Below are 20,192 nucleotides of genomic sequence, written 5' to 3'. Positions count from 1 at the left end.
ATTCGATTACAACACTTTAGGTGTTATCTCAGAGTTGCGTGGTAGCAAACTCTCAGATTTAGCGGTTTGCATTATTATGCCAGCATAACTTGCTAAGCGATTCACTGCAGTCTTGTTACTAAAAGTCACGTGAAAGCATTCAGCCTGATGGTCATTGAGGGTTACTGTCCATATATCAAAATGCCGGAACAGCTGTACTCTTTACAGCTACCGGAACTAAGGTACATTTCATGACATGCTGGCTGATGAGTGCTGGAGCACCAGACGGGATTTGGAAGAAACAATTTTCAGATGTGTGCTTGGTATCACCTTGTTTTCTTCCAGTTGTGGAGAGGTGTTCTTTTCATTTTTGTTGTGTTAAACACTCAAGTTTTGGGCAATTTGTGATTACCTTTAGCTTGTGTTCTCTTTTTTGTTGAGGCACAAGCACTCCACTTTATTACATTTTAGTATAATTTAAAATTCATAGGTCACACCATGAATAAAACTTCTACATGAATAATCTACGTGTGTAAGTTCTTCATTGCTGCTATACAAACTAAGCGGAGACAACTTGTAGTTTAGCTCTTGCCAGGATTTATAGGAGAGTCTCATTAACATAATCACATGACCAATACAAACTGGGTATTATTGTTTGTGCAATGAAAAACAGTTTTAGAATATTTGTTAGCAGCTGTCAGTGTAGGACTGGCCTCAAAATGCTTAGTGCTCTATATAGCTCTTCTGTTAGACAGGATTACTTTTTCTGCACCTGCAGCCTGATACTGCCATGATGCCAGTTCTTGGGTGAACTTCTGATTTTTTTTTGTCACACTGAGCAAACTTCCCTCTTGAGCTGATTCTGAACAGCTCAAGCAGGAGTTTAACGGATTTCATTATCGCCGTCGCTTAGTTTACATTTACCTCAGGACAATGGACTCTTCTAGTGATCTTTAAGTATCTATGTCTTGCACCAGCTGCATGCCACACTCCGAAGAAATCTAATCTTATCTAGTGAGCTTATAATAAGCTATCTCTAGCTGTATTTTTTCTTGGGTTGAAACTCATTGTTGTGATATAATGTGCGCAAGCCGTTTCCTGGCCTCGTGCTCAGCTTATCTGGAATGAAATGCTTGGGAAATGGGTCTCTGACCTCAACTTGAGTAGACGAAATTAACTTGTGCTAGGGTACTCTTTGGCCACAGATGCCTTGTACCATTAAAATTTATCAAATTCATTCTGTTGCCCTAAGAGACCATTGGTGATTTATTCGCTGCATCATATGCCGTGACCAGGTCCATTTTCTTTTATTTTCTTCCAGAATATTGACAACTCAGGCTTGTTCTGAAATCAGCGTTGCCACAGACCAGTGTTACTGCTAACATTTTCATCTCTGTGGCCTACTGTTCTTCCTGAATTCAATCTCAAGCCTCTTTGTTAGCCTTCAAGTTTCAAGATGTGGCTTTTCGTTTTAGCAAAATCGCTAGGCTCCTTCAAAACACAAGAATGCCCACCGAGTTCACTGCAGGCACTTCTGAATCTCCTGATAATTTCTCTCTCATGGTCTAGATCTCCGAACTCTACTTGGCTTTCATAGAGCTTCCTTACCACTTCTAATGTTCCTTTACTCATCGTAGTCTGTTATTCTCATTGGAGACTATTGGACTTCTTATGTGGTTTCTGCTTACTCTCTGTGCCCACAGTTCTTTCTCTGCTTAGGACCCCAAGCGTACACTGCAATTCATCCTCGTGAATACTTAACAGCACCATCAACATATCAGAGCTTACTTGCTGTTTGTCTCCCACTGCTTATATTTCGCTCATGTATGCTCTCATTGCTTGTTGCTGCTTTTAGGTTTCCTCGATGATTTTCTGTTTGCTCAATCCTGGCCTTGATATATTTTCTTCTGCTGCTTAGCTTCGAATTATTGTTTAGGTTAGATGGTTCTGCTACTTCTGATGTTCACTTTGAGGTTTGACAGCTTCATGCTTTGTTGTTTCTTTATAACCATCTTTGTCTTCTCGATGTTGATTGGCAGCCCGGAACAAACGCACATGCATCATTTATGTTAAGATGATGAGATGATAGCCTAACACGTCGCATCGTTGCTATTGGAACCCCCCATGTACTTGCTTCGTTCCACTGTGAGCAAAAAAGTTTGGTGGAGGTCGCGATGAGGCACACTTTTAATTAGACTAGTGGCGAAGGTTTACTGTTGCTTCGCAGTAAAGCGCTCCCATCTGTCGCGCACGCGAGCATTTAGACGGCTGTTAGATACTACTATCAAGGATTTAGCCACTGTACCGTCGCTGGTTCGTTGTGTAGGTTTTCAGATCAGTCTCGCACTGTCACCGAAGCCTTTCGTGTGTCAGTCATGGCACTGTGCTGCTGTATTTCTGTCCAGTGTAAAAATATTTTCTGTGATTATGCTACGTGCACTGGTTCTTGTAAAAGTAAATATTTTGTGTCGCTTCAACCAGACGACACTTTAGTGTTGCCAAAACCATGAACTGTCTACCTGGGACGGGCTTGGCTTTATTCCTTGGTAACAGAGCGTGTAAGCGCACTGTTTTTCGGTAAGATCATGTACCAACTGGCCCGGCAACTATCCTTAATGCAGTAAATTTCTTATAAATCAGGTACCTCTTTTAAGTGGTTTCTCCTGGATTCTTCTGTCTACACTTCTCTCGTCATTGTAGCAACATGCAAGGCGTACCTCTACTCAGTTTCTATCAAACGTCACTTTATCCCGCACGAAGTTTTCTGGATAGTAGGTCTCTTACCACCGTCAGGGAAGCATGGCGACAGATTATGCCGTCTTCTCTGCTCTGAGGCCTGGCACCAAGTGGAGTACTTCAAGGAGTGCCTCAGAATAGCCTGCTTTCGCGAAGCTCGCCGGGAGAAGCTGGGAAACGCCTGCAACAAGCTTTTCCGAATGATTCACAGATGGCAGACTTCTTTTGGAAGAAGGCTCTAGGGCGCTGACCGATTGTCAGTTCGGATTCTGAAAAGGCAAATCTATGGAAACGGCGCTCCTTGCAATAAAATAAAATATATTCCAGAGCATTGAAAACAGAATATATACGCTCTGTCTTTTTGTTGACTTCAGCAAAGCTTTTGACCTTCTCGACCATAACATATAAAACTCATTTCATATGGCATCCATGGAAAATCTCATGCTTTCCCTAAGTCGTATCTCAGCAATAAAAGCCAGTGTGTCTGTATTAGCAACTAACAGTCATCGTTACTACCAATATATTGTGGTCTACCACAGTGGAGTGTATTAGGCCCGCTTCTATTTAACTTATACACAAATGACATAGTTCATATTGACAACAGTGTTCAGTTCATTATATATGCTGATGACAGTACTGTGCTTATTTCTGGTAATGATCCCAATGCCCTTGTGCTTCATTGTAATGATGTACTTGAAAAATTGTCTGCCTGGTCCCATTTAAATCGCGTAAAAATAAACAACCAGAAAACGAAAGCCATTTTATATTGATCCAGAAATAAGAAATTCATTTTAGAAAATTCTCTAGTGATTCAAGATAAAAATATTGACCTTGTCGATACTCACAAAATTCTTGGTGTCTATTTTTCTTGCCATTTGAGTTGGGACACTCTTGTCAACTATGCTACAAAAAAAAAATCTCTTCAGTGACTGGAGCTATGTCGCGATGTCGCGTACTGTTCTGCCACAAAAAAGTTAAACTTCAGTTATATAACGCATTATTTGCCCCGCACATGAGCTACTGCAGTTTAGTGTGGGCAAGCACCACAAGAGCAAATATTGAAAATATGACAGTTCTGCAAAAAAAGGTACATTTGCTACATAGCTAATATTGATCATCACTCGACAAGACATCTCTTTGCAAAATACAATAATATTAGCTTTGACCATCACTATGAACACCACTTGCTACATGTTTTTTATGTATTTCAGCATGACAGCCAGAGTTTCCTTCGTTCGATGGCATTGCGGCAACCTAAAGCTACTCCTTTATAACTTGAATTTCCAAACCCTCGTTAGTCCCATACTTTCGCACTCAGTACAAATTGCTATCATTAAAGGTTCTCTGAAACGCCTTCTGAGTAGAGCACATTAACTCACTTAATCACTGCACTGTGTTGCCATGAAAACCAGAGCCAAATAATACTCTTCTACACGCAGCAGACGACCCACAATCACGCATCAAAGTTGGAGAGCCCTTCCTGGCGACTTTTTCGTGCTCGCACCCTCTTCCGTCCCCCGCATCTGCGTAGACAAGGTGAGAGGTGGCCATTGGTTAGATTCTTTCAGATGTCAGGCAGTTACCATGGCCACGGCCAATAAGCCGTTTAGCTCCGGCGAGTGGGGAAGCTCCGCTCCCGGGGGGGGGGGGGAGGGGGGTCGGCGAAGAAGCGCCTACCTTCCAGTGTGCAAAAAGTGACGAGAGGAGAGGGAAAGGCGCGAAGACACTGAAATTCAAATTTTAACTACAGATAACTCAGCTTCTACAAAGCGCATTTAAAAAATTCTTGCTGGACACTATTCGTGAAGCGTCATGCTTCAATATCCCAGGCATGCCGCAACTTTATTAGAGCCTCCTTCACAGCCTCTTTAAAACACACTCTGCCAGCCTTATTAAATAAACACAGACAGGTAGCCTTCAAATCCCCAAAAGAACTATGAGCACACTTTTCTCAGTTGTAAGAATTGATTGTCGTGATGAATCTTGCAGCAGGTCTGTATTTTCTGATACCTTCTACTACACAGTGTTGTAATTGATGTTACCGTACTCTGTCATCAATGGCTGCTGTCGTTTTGTAAATGGCTCCAGGGCCCCAGTCAAGTTGTAGGCAGCAACTTTTAGCCCTGGAGACCGTCCAGTATTCTGGTAAATGAAGAATTGAATATAAAAACTTTGCCATCTCCTGAGCAGTGGGGATGCTGAGGTCAGTAACAGCAAGAAATTCCACGTGCAGCTGTGCAACGTGCAACTTAAGGAACCTTTGTAGAGAGCATTGGATCATTTCCTGGAGAGAAAAGCGGGGTTGTAATTGCAGCCACCCCCACAACCACTGTTTTGCAGAGCATATCACTTCGCCTGTATGGGCGGAAAAAGCAGCATGCCAGAAAATTAAATATTGATTAGGGAACCATTCTGCTGCGCTCAATGGGTTAGTCTTGCAGGCGTTATTAACAAAAAGTAGGCCTGCACAGTAAAACAAATGCACCGCCCATTTGTGAGTATATCTTGGATTGCTTAAGTGCCTTGTATTATCACCTGCAGGACAGGTACCCCTTCTGCTTCACGAGAAAGGAGGAGGAGACGTCGTGGAGGAGCTCTATCCGCCACGCGCTTTTCCAGCGATGGTTCGTGAAGGTCCAGCCATTCACGACAGACCAGAACAGCGGTGGTGGAAGGAACAACTTTCGGTGGGTTAAGTACAGCAACAGGTGCGCATCACCTCAAGTGCGTCTGCGCAGTGGTGTTCTGTGGAGGCTGCCGTCATAGAGCTGCGACGGCTGACGCCTCGTCTGTATGCTATAGCATTAGGTGCTTCATCGGGAAGACAGTGTTACGGTGATTGGCTGAAGGGAAGTGACGCCGCCAGATCGGAGCATTCCTGTTGTCTGGAATTAAGTAACGTCACAAGACGGTAACAATTCCACCTGCTGTAGAGAACGAACGTCACCACCAGACCGGTAATGACGTCACTTTCGGTAAAGACATCAACAGCTGGTAATGCTATCGCACTACCAACACAGAGTGGAATTAGACATCCCTGTGAATTTTTTTTGTGCCGGTTAGACAAAGCAGTTCCGGCAAGTAAAAATCCTTCTAACATCATTTTTAATTCTCTCGCTCGCTGGACTTCCGGCCTGAAATATCAACTACAATTTTGTACTCTTTATTACAAACTACCAGCTATCTTGAATCAAGCGTGGGGTCTTGTGTAGTCCGAGTGACCATATAAGTATGCACATGTTTCTTAAGGCAAACGTGCTAATTAGGATAGCTTTCAGGTGGCCCTCACTTTGAAAAGCATAACTGATACATCATTCAAAGCATTCCATTCAGAGTTGCATATATGTGTTGGAAGGATATTTATTTATTTTGTTTATAATTCTGTGAAGCCTGTGAGATCTCTTACATAGTTGGAAAAAACACTTCTGACTCATTTACATTAAAAGCATTTCCGGCCTCTGCTGAAACATCTCACCGAAAAACAGCGTGCTTTCATGGTACGAAAAAAGAAGACATGCACAAACACAGCGCTGACTTACAACTACAGGTTCATCACATTGCTCGCAATAAATACCGAAAAGGAAAACAAAACCCAAAGGAAGGCGAGGAAGATTTCCTTTTATCGCGTCATGTCGTCACGGTTATTCAAGATATTCAATCTCTTTTCTTGTCAAGCTATTGATGGTGTGCTAATGTATGACACGCTTTTCTTATCTATGATGAATGCTTTATACAGCTTGCGCTTGTGCTGATGATTATACCGCCTCAAACTCTGGCTTCATCCAAGGATGGGTGTGCAATGACAGGCAGGGACGTGTTTTACGAGCGTGCTGCCGTATCCCATGCGGATGCTATTGGCGTGCACTCGTAAATGGTCGTTTATGCAGCGTCCGCTTTGACCCACATAAGATGCACCACATAGATACGCAATTTATTAGGCATAAGTAAATGATCTTTTCTAGTCCTTTGGAGGAAACAGGTAATATAGAAATCGGTCCACATAGATACGCAATTTATTAGGCATAAGTAAATGATCTTTTCTAGTTCTTTGGAGGAAACATTTAATATAGAAATCGGTCGATAATTTGCTTCATTTCTGTTTCCACCTTTAAGATTTCAGCGACTCTTGCTCGCATCATGCCCCCAGGAAAGGTAGCCAATTCTATTACTAGGTTAAATATATAAGACAGTACTAAACTCAAAAATTCAATCGCATACGTTATCGGCTTTATTTGTATGTTGTCATAATCAAGGGCATTGCTGTTTTTTATGCATAGAAATGATCTGCGTACTTCAGTTTTGTCCGTCGGCCAAAGGAAGATGGTTTCATGGGTACTGATGCTTATTTCAGGCAATGTTGTTAAGCTGTAGTTATGATTTTAGACATTGGTAAAGTGATTAATAAAATGATTAGCAAGAGCTTGACGAATTAGGTCGGCACCATTAACCGTTAAAGTTTCTGGAGACGAATCACTTTTACCTCTGCCGAGTACATTATTTATTGTTTTCCAAATAATATGTGGCCATTTTTTGCATTTGTCAGGAAAAAAGATGCTCGTAATGAGCTTCCTTTGCCCGTCTAAGCGTAGTATTTAGCTTATTTCTAAAGGTTTTAAATTCTTTAAGGTTTCCCTCCGTCTGTGTGCGAAGAAACTGAAAGTACAGACGGTTTTTCTGTTTGATTTGTTTCAGGTGCCCATGTGTAACCCATGGTTTCTTCGCCTTCTTGGAATGGTTTAGTGTTCTAAATGGGAAATGTCCTGTATACGCTCCCGTAAATATTTCTATGGATTAGGAGTATGCTTCTTCAACATTAGTTTCCTTAAACACAGGGCTCCAGTCATACCTACTGATACTATTTTTAAACGACTTGAGCGAGTTGCTCAAGATATGCTGGAAACTGAATGATTCTGCGAGTTTTTGGCTAAAGTTTGTGTTTTTGACAGGTCATAAAAACAGGACAGTGGTCACTGATGTCACTTGAAATAGGGCCAGCACTGGTAACAATGCATGTGTTCGTGGTAATTAGAAGGTCAAGGGCAGAGCAGCTTGAAATTGTAATATGGGTTGGCGAGGTGAACGGTTTGTGAAGCCAGAAGCTTGAATTATATTTCTTAAGTTTATTGCACGATTATTATCTGATAAAATGTTAATACTGAAGTCACCTCTGCCAATTAAACAAAACTTGTTTCTGCTGGCATATTCCAGTATGTCATCAAGTTTATTTAGAAACGCTTTTGATATTTCCTTGTGGAGGAGCCATGGAAAAAACTTGTCATTGGCGTACTGAATACGGCTTATATTATGGGCTATAGATGCGATTTCATTTGTATAGACGTTAAATAGAAATGGACCGAAAAGGCTACCTTGTGGGACACCGTACTGAATCAAAACGGAACGAGACTTGTGGATATCGACTGAAATATCTTGTTGGCACCTGTTTAAGTATGCAGGAAGAAGTTGAAGGGAGAGACCATGGACACCATAGCTTTCAAGTTTGCAGAATAGTATTTAAGAAGGTCGAAAGCTCTTGTATAATCAACGAAAATATCAAGAGTCAAGCTTTTAGCTTCAATATTCAAAATATTTTCTTTTTGCAAGAGTAAAGCAGGTTCCGTGGACATGCCCTTTCGAAATTCAAACTGACTATCATTTATTAAGCATGTTTCAAGAAGAACCCATCGATTCTTTTGAGCATTACTTTTTCAAGAGCCTTCGAAAACAGAAGGATAGAAATTGGCCTATAGTTTGTCAACTTATTTCTATCCCATCCAGTTACTCTTGCGTATTTATTCATGCAGGAAATATACCTGATGTGAGCGGCGAGTTAAAGATATAGCTTAAGCATGGTGGTAACAGATCCGCAGCTAACTTAACTGGTTTTATTTAGAAGCCATCAAAATCGATGGAAGTCGATTTTAGGTTCATTACAGTGCTGAAGACCTCCACACTTGTCGTTACATGGAAAGAAAGTCTCTAAACCTACATTTAGAAGAAAACGAAGAGCTTCAACAGGCAACTACTCTGTCCAAATCTTGTAAAGAACTCATTAAATTTATCTGCTAAAAAAGGAAAGAAATAGGGCAAGCCTTTGATCACAAGCTGGCCCAGGTGCATATTTTTATTCTCATTTCGAAATGATTGATTTAGAAGCTTTCAAAATGCTTTCGAACCCTTTTTACTAGTGACGTAATGTGAGTGGTCGGCAGATTTAGAACTGCGCATCTCGCAAGTTAGCTTGTTGCGGTATTTTTTAAAAGCGGCTAGGTGCTCAGTTACGACTAGACATGAAACGTTTGAAAAACCTGGACTGCTGTTTCATCATTTTGATGTGTACTAGAGTCACCCAAGGCTTACGGAGCTGAGTGTCTGATTTCTTTTTCTTCAAGGGAAAAGACTTATTGTAAATTTCTTTCAAAGTACTTAAAAACAGCTAATAAGACTCATCAACAGAAAAACAGGCAGCAACACAGTTCCAGTCTGCAACAGATACTCATGAGATTGAGCAAGTATCACATCAGTTATACATTGATAAGCAAAACTGTTCAGTTGTGCGCAACTTGGTGGACAGACATGTAGTACGGATACAAAAATGGCACCATGGTCACTCAGATCACAAGCAATAGTACCAGCAGAAATAACGGGCGAAGCAATGTGTGCTATAAAAATGTCGGTGGTACTGGATGACGTAGGTGTTATCCTTATGGGCGTGGCATAAGGTTTTTAAAACCATTGGAGGTAATTGTATAATTCAACTGTCCAATTATTCTAGAAGGTATGTTGATATTGAGGTCACCACCAATAATAATGGAGTATTGAGCTTCCGAGGTAAAATAAAGGAATATATAGAGGTGTGTTAAGAACATAACTGGATCACCTGATGGCGGCCTGTAAACAACAGAAACAATTCTGTCCGCAGTCTGAAGCGCAAGCATATCACAGTCGAGTCGTTATAGAGAGGTCATGTAAGACATGTCTATTTAGGCTGTTTTTACCCAAATGGCAACGCCTCCTCCACGATTAGGGCGATTAAGGAAACAAGAATCATATCTGGGCAATTTCACAAAATCTGCATCACACACAGCCCACGTTTCAGTTAACAGAATTACATCAATATTGCGCTGCCTACTGTAGACAAAATGTGAAAAGCCATCAGATTTGTTACATAAGGATCGTACATTAATATGTATGATATAGAGGAAAGTGTACATTAGCTGTATCTTACCGGTACTCACCTATGGGCCAGGGCCAGAAACGTGGAGGCTAACGAAAAGGGTTCAGCTGAAGTTAAAGACAATGCAGCGAGCCACGGAAAGAAAAATGATAGGTTGACGTTAAGAGACCGGAAGCGGGCGGAGTGGGTGATGGAACAAATGCAGGTAAATGGAATCCTGGTCAAAATTAAGAGGAAGAAATGGGCTTGGGCAGGGCATGTAATGCGAAGGCAAAATAATCGCTGGTCCTTAAGGGTAACCGAATGGATTCCAAGAGAAGGCAAGCATAGCAGGGGCGGCAGGTTGGGGAGCGGATGAGATTAGGAAGTTTGCAGGCATAGGGTGGACGGAGCTGGCAAAGGACAGGGTTAATTGGGGAGACATGGGAGAGGCCTTTGGCTTTCAGTGGGTGTAGTCAGACTGATGATGATAATGATGATGTAGGCAGAGAAATTATTTAAGCCAAGGCAACCATTTACTTGATGTGGAAGCAGTAATTAATGACAGTCCTTTACATTGGGGAGGCGGGATACTGGGCTAACAGAGCAAGGTCACACTCTGACTGAATGGCAAATGCAGAGACCCCTCTCTTCTTTCTGAACTGTATTATTCTACTTACATTGCATGCGAATTTGAAGCCAAATCGTTTCGCCCGTTCTTTCACTATCCTAAGCAGGTCTCGTGAATACTTAGGCATGTTCTCTTTGACGACAGAACTATCTGCATCATGCAGGGCACTCTTTTTTGCAACCTATTTGTCCCTAAGCTCCTGACGAGAAAAGCGGACAAGAATAACTGGAGTTCTGTCCCTTTGTGCGGGCAACCTATGCATGGCCATGGCATCCTCTTGCATTAGTAGTTCAAGAGAAACATCAGCACCCACCTTTTTAATCTTAGCCAGCAGTATAACAGAACCAGAACTCAATGGCAAACACTGGTGTAGTACGGAATTCCCCCGCATCAGAAGGACAATGATTGAGCTGTGGAGAAGCTAGATGCGGGAGGATTTCAGCACATGCAAGCCCGAGTGGTCTGCATTTGGTTAGCCCCGTGTTGCGCGCTTCACGTTTCACCACGACAGCACAACAGAACGTCATTTTTAGTGAGCTTGGACTCACTAAAGCTTGCACTTGGTCCTGTATTGCCTATAAGATTCCTCTCAAGTGTAGACATTCATACATAGGCCAAACGTATCAGAGAGCACAAAAATAATCTTTGCACATGCAAAGGTTGCTGGCCCATCTTTTTAAAAATGGTTATCTTGTTTTGCCATTTATAGCACCACTAAGGGACACAATGGAGTGTCTGCTCAGCTACGAAATGTGTAACCAAGCTGTCTCTCACGCTCTCGTAGAAAGAGACTATCTTGAGATTTTAACACTCATGGTTTTGTGAGCTTGTACTTATACAGGAGCAGTGTGTTTCTTGTTGTCTTAAGTTTTCATTCACTTTCCTAATAAACCAGTTGCAAGACTGAAGCATGTCCTGTCTTGCCTTCCCGTGTCATTGAGTTTGGGCCTACCTATCTTCAGCAACCGCCATCTCGTCCAGTTTTCTGTTTTGCTGAAGCAGAGAATTGGTTTGCTTCTGAGGCAGAAAAGGAAAAACCTTCACATAACTCTTTTTCATTGATGTAGGCCACCACTTACAAAAAAAGAGGGGTGGCTTGCTTTTCGTAGAGATGGAACAGCCTCCTAAAGTTCTGTCCAAAGGCAGCATTTACTGGCACTTCAGTTATGGCCACACCAGGACCTCCTTTCCGCTTAGGACTGATCCTCAGTGCTGAATGTCCTTTCAGGTCTTGATCAGGCCAGCACGAGAACGTAGCATTGCAAGATGTACTATGTACATTGCTGCATAGTTTTGTTTTCATACTTATTGCACCTTAAGCGGTTAGGTTTGGCTTGGTTCGTTTTCACACAAGTGGTAGTTACTGTTCTTTCCGGACATAATTCCGAGAGCAGTTATACTTTTTTCTTTCAGAATGCCCATAACCCATTTTGCTGTCACGCTAGGCTTTCCACGAGCAAGCAACATGTGAGCAACGTATAATGATAAAATAAAAACTACTGAAGATATTGTGAAACTTTGTAGCTGTCTGATGCTATTTCAAGCCAGTGTGCCGAATTTCATCTCCAAGTCAAAAATTTAAGAATTTCCCCTGATCTTCTCATCCCCTCTTATGGCAATAGCTGTGTGACGGTGTTCGCATGACATGCACCTGGGGTCTACAGAACAATATAACACCTGTAGAGTTCTGTCCCAATGAACGACATCATAAACTGCACCAATATCTCCTGCTGAGTGGTTTTTGCTTTGCAGGTTTTTGTTGTCATGGGGGACTTAATTTAGTAACAGTCATTGTTCTGTGTGGATGTAACTAAGAATGGTTTATATTATGCCTGGAAAGAACACCAGCATCAGTTATTGTACTGTCTGGCCGGAACTAAAGGCATAGAAAAAAAACATGGTCAAATTAGAATTTCGAATCATTTGAAATGCTCGGAGGTGAAAGGGCTAGTGGTAAGCTGCATTTGAACTGCTTGACCCGGTTGTGCACAACTTAGTAAAACTAGTGCAGCCAAACAGAACACACCTGAAAAATAAACGTTCGGCTAGCGGCAGCAGCTGGCCACGTCAGCAAAATTTGAATGCCTTTAGAAGTACACAATAATCTGCAAGATGCATTCCCTGCTGGGTAAGGTTTCGTGAGATGTACCTGTCGTCATCTGCTATTCCAGTGTTGCCAGATTACAAAACTTCCATTGTTGCCAGCTATCCTGACTATAAGGTCCAACCCAGTGTGGCCAGACTGCCCCATACCCCCTCTGTCTTACATTCTTGCCTCGCTCTCGTTCAATCGCGCTGGAACCGCCAAGCGCGTTAGAGCAGCGCAGTGTGGAGCGGCCGTCGCCTGTTCACCAAGCGAGAGAGCACGTCCGTGGCGGTTGTCTAATTAGTTTCTTCTGAGGAAAGGAAATCGTGCAACTTGGTTGTCATGTTAGAAAATGATGTCTCGTGCGGGACCATGCTCACTTGAAATAGACTCGATATGCGCGCATTCACGCAACTCAGTTGGTGTGTGATGTCTCGTGCAGGCGGGTACCCCTGGCATAATCTGCCGGTGCATGGCCCTAGCGAGCGTATTACGCCATGTTAATCGCGTGCTATACTTGAAATCAACACATTAAAATGATGTCTCGCGTAGGTGGGTACACCTGGCGTAATCTCCAGGTGCATGGCCCTATAGCGAGCGTGTTGCGGCATGGCAGTGCCGTGCTGGGCTTGAAATTAACTCGATATCTGCGCATTCACGAAACTCAGTTGTGTGATGTCTTGCGCAGGCGGGTACACCTGGCGTAATCTGCCGGTGCATGGCGGTAGCGAGCATGTGACGGCGTGTTAGTCGCGTGCTATTTTTTCAAATGAACGTGTTATGCACACATTCACGCAAAATTGACACTTTGACTCAATTAGGCAGTGTTTAACTGAATTACTGGTGAGAACAAACTTCAGTTTAATGCAGTGTAAATGAAGTACATGATATTTAAGCCAATCAATGAGAATAAAAAAATAACTTACAGTACAGAGGACATATCGTAGAACAAGTAAGTGTGCAAAACTTCCTTGGGGTATGGTTTAGTGAAGAGTTGTCTTGGACCCCTCATGTTAATTATCTGCTGTCCGAACTCACGGAGTCTGTTGGATGCATTAGAAAAATTGCTTCTCTTCTACCTCTGTGGCTAAAGCAATCATTATATTACTCCCTGTTCTATTCTAAACTTTTGTATGGCATTCTGGTGTGGGGAACAACGACAAAAGGGAACTGTGATAGGCTACAACTACTGCAAAAACGTGTCCTCCGAATTTTTGTGAACCACACCGGCTGTATTAGATTGTTGTCAGCGCAACCACTTTTTCTCAGATTTGATGTTTTACCAGCAAGTAAAGTCTATGGATACTGGGACAGCAAGTATATAAAAAGGAACTTCACAGTGTTTACTCTCCTGTTTTGGCTCAATATGATATTTGTAACCCAAAACGCAGAAATAAAAAGTCAGAACAAATTATGGAAAACAAGATCTGGAATACCAAATAATAGACATGTTAAATAACTCTGCTTCTATTTTAGATTTCTGCCTACCCAGAAAAAAGGTTCTAACGTGAACAGCAGGCAATTTCGTTTTCCATTGAGATTGTTGAGTAACAATGATAAATGTGAATTTTGTTTTCAACTGTTGACTTTACGTGTTTTTGTGATATTTGAGTGAATCTTCAATGTGATTTTAAAAAAAAACTCCATAGTGCTTGAGTACAGCCATATGTTGTATGTATGCATGTACTATCTGTAACGCAGCTTCTCTTTTTTGTACTAGCTCTGCTGTACTGCTGTAGGTTGCTCCTTTCGTTACGGGGGCAGAGACCTCGTCAGGCAACCATGCCTTTAGTCTCTACCACCTGCAGGATGATGTGATTTTCTTGCAAATAAAAACTGACTGACTGAAGCAAGGAAATCGCAGAATGTGAAGCATGGTGGGCACTTGAAAAAAGTGCGACATTTGGATGTTGACAGAAGCAGCGTTGGCAATACAGTTACGTCATGTGCGTGCATCCTTTTATTGCCCAGTCACTGCACAGTGGCTAGATTATTTTTTTTTCTCTTGGTTAAGAAAGCTCTCTGGAGCTCGTGCTGTGTTAAAATCCACATTAAGAAGCTGTCAACTGAGTGTAGAAAGTACTAGCGGTTCGTGGAATGTGAACACTGGAGTAGTAGGAATTCTACGTGGTCACGCCCCTAACAGGTTTTGCAAACATCTGATAGGCCATTTGGACATTCAAACTGCAAAGCATTCTTTAAAAGCGAGTGGCAACTAGGATAATAATATTAGAGGTCCGAAGATTCTTCTTAATTTCCATCTCTCAATTCCCACTAGTAAGTTCTTTATTCCAAGCATGTGTACATACTTGAGGGGCAGGGCAAAAGGCATATTAAGCCTGACGAAGCCCGTCCCCCCTGGTGCACCTGGCACAGCAACACAGCATAACATGTAACATATAAGCGTAACATGTAACATAGTGTAACAGTAACATAGTACAATCAGATATGAAAAATTACCTTTACTTTTGTGGCCAGTTTTTCACGAATCGTTATTGTGAACGACTCGCTTTATCTGCGCTGTTGCTCGGGAATCAAACTGTCCACGTTAATGAGGCAAAAGTAAAATAATACAGCTCAGATCGCCTAATTCCGAGCACTTCATAACTTTAATGACATATTGATCAGTGAGAAGAGAGGGATCACCGGTCCACTGGGACGCAAATGCGATTTCTGCCAAGTCACCAATTGGGTGGCCCTGATAAGGGCAGTTTGTGACATTCCTTGTGGTTACACTGGGGGGTACTAGAGGGCAAAGGCCTCGGCCAGTTGAAGGAATGGGTCCTGGCACTTTGTCCGGCCGTTTACGCTTGCCCACCAGACCCAGTTCAGGTGTGACTGAAAGAGTGCGCGGCTGGTTCCACCGGTGCGCACCAGCACGCGCTTAGCTTTCTGCCACGCTTGCTCGATGTTCTGCGTGTGCGCACCGGTGGTCGGGTCGACAAAGCTGACTTCGTGGCACACTGTGTCATGCTCGAGGTCCATGTCGCAGGCCGCGTCCTGCAGAGCTTCCAGGTGGTTGTTGTCGCCCCGCCATTCGTCAGTGACTATTTTCCTCCGAGGCAGCGCGTTGTTGGTGATTATTGCCTTGAGAGTGCCGCTTCCCGCTTCTCGACTTGAAAAAGTCTGGTTTTTCCCATAGCAACCCAATGCAGGCAGACAACCCAAGGTCGGCGATCCTCCACACCGCCGTAGTTTCCTTTGAAACGGCCTGGAACGCCGTCCGCAGCCATCAGACGACCATGGTTCACCTTTCAGCGACCGCGGAACAGGGATTCGTCGACCTGGACTTCCTCCCCGGGGCCGCCCATGCGTGGCCTCTGTAGCAGGTCCCTGGCCACAACTTCACGAATGAAGTTTGTCCAATCCGTGCGGGCCTCTCTTTCGATCTTAAACCGCCCCTGGCTCCACTCAGAAGCTAGCCTGGCGTTCATTCCTTTGGCTGTTGCGTGCATAAGCCAAATGATTTCACATCGCGACATCTTCACTTGGGCCCGGTGGACGGCATCCCTGAAAGCGAAGAAGCTGGCCGTGGCCTGACGGCCGTGAAGGACAGCTTCTTCGTTTTGTTGGGAGAGCTCTTTCCGGCAGGTGCCGCAGCGGAAGGTGGGCCGAAGACCCTTCGGACACTTTCGCATCCGTGTCACGACAGAGCCCGTGCAGGTTGGCTTACCGGGGTTGAAGCCCAGGTCTCCGCAGACCCCCAGAAGTGCTCAGTGTTCAGGAGTCTTCCGCGGCGCTGCGGGTCCGATGGCGGGGCGGTTAGTGCTGGTGGGAGCAGCCCGTATTCCCGGCAAAACACGTCCACGGCCTTCTCATCGTTGAGCATACAGGCAAAAGTGATGATGTCCGAGTCCACCCTAACTGAAGCGGTAGCCATGTCGCTCTGGACAACTCGCACCACCGGCTCACTTAAATATGGTAGCGTCAATTACTCTCACACTTTGAGACGAAGACAGAGGTTTCTTCCAACCAAAAACCCTCATTCACAGCCCGCGTTTTCACTTTCTGCTCTGCTGACTGAAGCTAGGTGCTAGCACGAGGGGAGACGAGTGAAATGCTACTGTATGCTTCTTCGAAAACGGAGTGGCTGCCCCGTGATGAACCTGCATCCCCCACGGCCATCACCATGCAGCTTTCGAGATACAGTTTAATGGATCAAGTTGTCAAAAGGTTACATACATTTCCTTGACCAGCACCTGTCTCGACTCATTGTTCCCGTTCACACCCCCTTCTCTATTGTGTCCTTTCAACAGATTCCTTTTCATACAAATATAGGGACATCCCCCCCTTCCTTTTCGAAGAAGAATACGAGATTTCTGCCTGCAAACGCACGTTTTCGGTTGGAAAATTGTAATTCTAATTGTAGTTCTCTTTAATTCTAATTCTCCAGTAACACGCTCGCTAGGGCCATGCACCGGCAGATTACGCCAGGTGTGCCCGCCTGCGCGAGACATTTTATTGTGTTTATTTCAAGTATAGCACGCAATTAACACGCCGTAACACGCTCGCTATAGGGCCATGCACCGGCAGATTGCACTAGGTGTACCCGCCTGCGCGAGACATCATTTTAACATGTTTATTTCAAGTATAGCACTCGATTAACACACCATAACACGCTCGCTATAGGGCCATGCACTGGCAGATTACACCAGTGTACCCGCCTGCGCCAGGCATTTTAACGTGTTTATTTCAAGTATCATCATCATCAGCCTTATTACACCCACTGCAGGGCAAAGGCCTCTCCCATTTCTCCAATTAACCCTTGCTTTTGCCAGCGTCATCCACCAGCCTGCAAACTTCTTAATCTCATCCACCCACCTAACCTTCTGCCGCCCCCAGCTACGCTTACTTTCTCTTGGAATCCACTCCGTTACCCTTAAGGACCAGCGGTTATCTTGCCTTCGCATTACATGCCCTGCCCAAGCCCATTTCTTCCTCTTGATTTCGACTAGGATGTCATTAAACCGCGGTTGTTCCCTCACTCACTCTGCCCACTTCCGATCTCTTAACGTTACACCTATCATTTTTCTTTCCATGGCTCGCTGCGTTGTCCTTAACTTAAGCTGAACTCTTTTCGTTTGCCTTCACGTTTCTGCCCCGTAGATGAGTACCGGCAAGATATAGCTGGTGTAGTACACCAGCTATATCTTGTGTCACTTTTCTCTTGAGGGAAATTGGTAAGCTGCCATTCATGATCGGAGAGAACCTGCCATATGCGCTCCACCCAATTCTTATCCTTCTAGTTATCTCCCTCTCATGATCCGGATCAGCTGTCACTACCTGCCCTAAGTAGACATATTCCTTTACCACTTCCAGGCACTCACTGCCAATTGTGAATTGCTAGTCGGTTGAACATTACTTTGGTTTTGTGTTTGTTAATTTTTAGACGCAGCATTCTGCTCTGTATAGTACGCGAAGTATACCACGCGATTAACACGCCGTAACACGCTCGCCAGGGCCTTGCACCGGCAGTTTACGCGAAGTGTACCTGTCTGCGCGAGACATCACGTGCCACATGAGTTGCGTGAATGCGTGCATATCAAGTCTATTTCAAGTATAGCACGGTACCCGCCTGCGCGAGACATCATTTTCTAACATGACAACTGAGTTGCGCGATTTCCTTTCCTCAGAAGAAGCCAAGTAGACAACCGCCACGGACGTCTCTCTGGCTTGGCGAACAGGCAGCGGCCGCTCCAAGCTGCGCTGCTCTAATGAGCTTGGCAGTTCCGGCGCGATGGCACGAGAGCGAGGCAAGAGCGTAAGAGAGGGGGGATGGGGCAGTCTGTTTATACTGGGTTGGACCTTATAGTCTGGCAACACTGGAAATTTTGTAGTCTGGCAGCACTGTAGTATGGCGCAACACTGGAATAGCAGACGACGGGTACATCTCGCGAAACCCTACCCCCTACTGAACGAAAGTATTTGCGGTTACTGAAAGGTAAAGCAAACCTGTCGCCGGAACAGCAGTCTTCAAAATGCAAGCGTGAGAAAAACACCACCACTAAAAAAAAAAGCATTGCGCAAAAACTGTGAACATACAGCACAGATGTTACCACACAAACTTTAAAGGAAACCATTCTTTAACCTGGGAGGAAACGAAACCTCCGACCCATGGATGCAGCCATCAAACCAAAAAATTGTGGCGGCAAAAAAGTTTTTTGTGAAATGTTTTGGAAAACCTAATTTTTCCAAACTAAGCATAAAAAGTAGCGCCTAATCTATCAAATTAGATGTAAAAATTATTGAAACTACTTTTTAAATGGCTCGCTAAGCCTCGTCGCCTCGTATCAAAACACAAATGCTCAAAATTGAACCAATGCCTCCTGAAGAACATGCCTGAAGCGTTTTCTCGACTTCGATGGGCCCTGAGATCGCCACGAAATTGCACAGACCCACCGCTAGGCAGCGCTAAAAGATGACCCTCAATATCGGTCTCAATGGCTGGGAGACTGATGTGCGGCACCCGATCATGCGTTTTCATCCTAATTTTCGCGATTTAATCAACAACTTTTAATTTGTTAATGACAAAAAACATGTTTTTGAATATCTCAGAGTGCAGCAAATGCTTAATAAGTTTGAGCTGACTTCCATATAATACTAAGAGGGCCATCAGTTTCGATTTCGAAATCTGAAAGCGTGCTACGCATGCCGTTCTATCATGCCGTTAGGACCTTTTGTCTGCTGCATAATCAGTAACTTTTAGACGGTTTACAACAAAGAGAACGTGTTCGAAACATCCGTATTGCAGCAAGTGCTGGATGTGGCTAGAAATGGAGCAAAATAAGTATTTACAACTGCATGATGCGTGTTTCTATATTGTACTGCTGCCAGTGGCAAGAAATCAATTACTACTTCGGACAAGCAAAAAGGGAAAATAATCCATGTCATAGAATAAGGGCCGGTGGAAGTCTGGAATTACCTGACCTCTCAACTGTAGCCAGGTGACCCGTGGTAAAGGAGGACTGCATGGCGCTCAATGGATGGTAGCCGCAGAAGTCGCGGTAATTAACCTGCCCGGTTAGCCGTTGGCGCGCAGGGGGCACATCCATCATATCTAATGTTCTTAGAACACTGCAAAGCGCTCGTATGTTACAATCTTGCTGCGCAGCATTGCGAGAGGGTTTTCGATCAGGTGAAGCAGACCTTGGAAGGCCCAGCCTGCGCTATTTCTGGTAATTTTTCCGTCTAGCTTTCGCTGCATGGTACCTCCTTGAATAACGTTGACAAATTTCAAATAAACTCATGCCCCTCTTCTATATTCTTTCCATAAAAAACACAGCTCACTAGGTTCCTGTGTGATGGTGATACACACACACACACACACACACACATTGATGTTGGGAGTATTACAGCAGGCCTAACACCGCAGATTTCTCCAAATGACAAGGATGTGCGTTAATGAAATGACAACTGGAACACGGGGAGTATCAGACATAGCGAGCGACTTGTGAATATTAAAAAAAAACTGCACTTGAAGGCACAGACACGTACGTGCTTACAAGGAAAAATGGCATGCGTTGGTGCGATGAAGGCGGTGGAAATCGTTTGTTACTGCAGTTTTAAGAATCTTCAGGAAAGAGGTTTGTTTTACATCTTCGCAACTG

At 43.9% G+C, this 20,192-nt stretch overlaps 1 protein-coding gene across 6 annotated transcripts in view; it reads left to right on the top strand.

Moving 5' to 3' along the window:
• Positions 1 to 16,055, top strand: part of LOC144112715 (uncharacterized) — a 59,072-nt gene extending 43,017 nt beyond the window's left edge. Inside the window, exons 4-6 of one of the 6 annotated variants that reach the window (XM_077645547.1) lie at positions 4,155 to 4,251; positions 5,257 to 5,402; positions 15,728 to 16,003. In XM_077645547.1, the coding sequence (XP_077501673.1) occupies positions 4,155 to 4,251; positions 5,257 to 5,402; positions 15,728 to 15,911 (427 nt within the window). In that variant the 3' untranslated portion in view covers positions 15,912 to 16,003. Of the gene's footprint in view, positions 1 to 4,154; positions 4,252 to 5,256; positions 5,424 to 7,407; positions 7,876 to 11,912; positions 12,016 to 15,727 lie in introns of those variants that run through there. The other 5 variants (XM_077645543.1, XM_077645542.1, XM_077645546.1 and 2 more) reach the window with 5 other exon arrangements.
• Positions 16,056 to 20,192: the final 4,137 nt, after the last annotated feature.

Source organism: Amblyomma americanum, chromosome 1 (assembly GCF_052857255.1).
Source record: "Amblyomma americanum isolate KBUSLIRL-KWMA chromosome 1, ASM5285725v1, whole genome shotgun sequence".
Lineage (NCBI taxonomy): Eukaryota > Metazoa > Arthropoda > Arachnida > Ixodida > Ixodidae > Amblyomma > Amblyomma americanum.
This window is presented reverse-complemented; position numbering and strand designations above follow the sequence as displayed.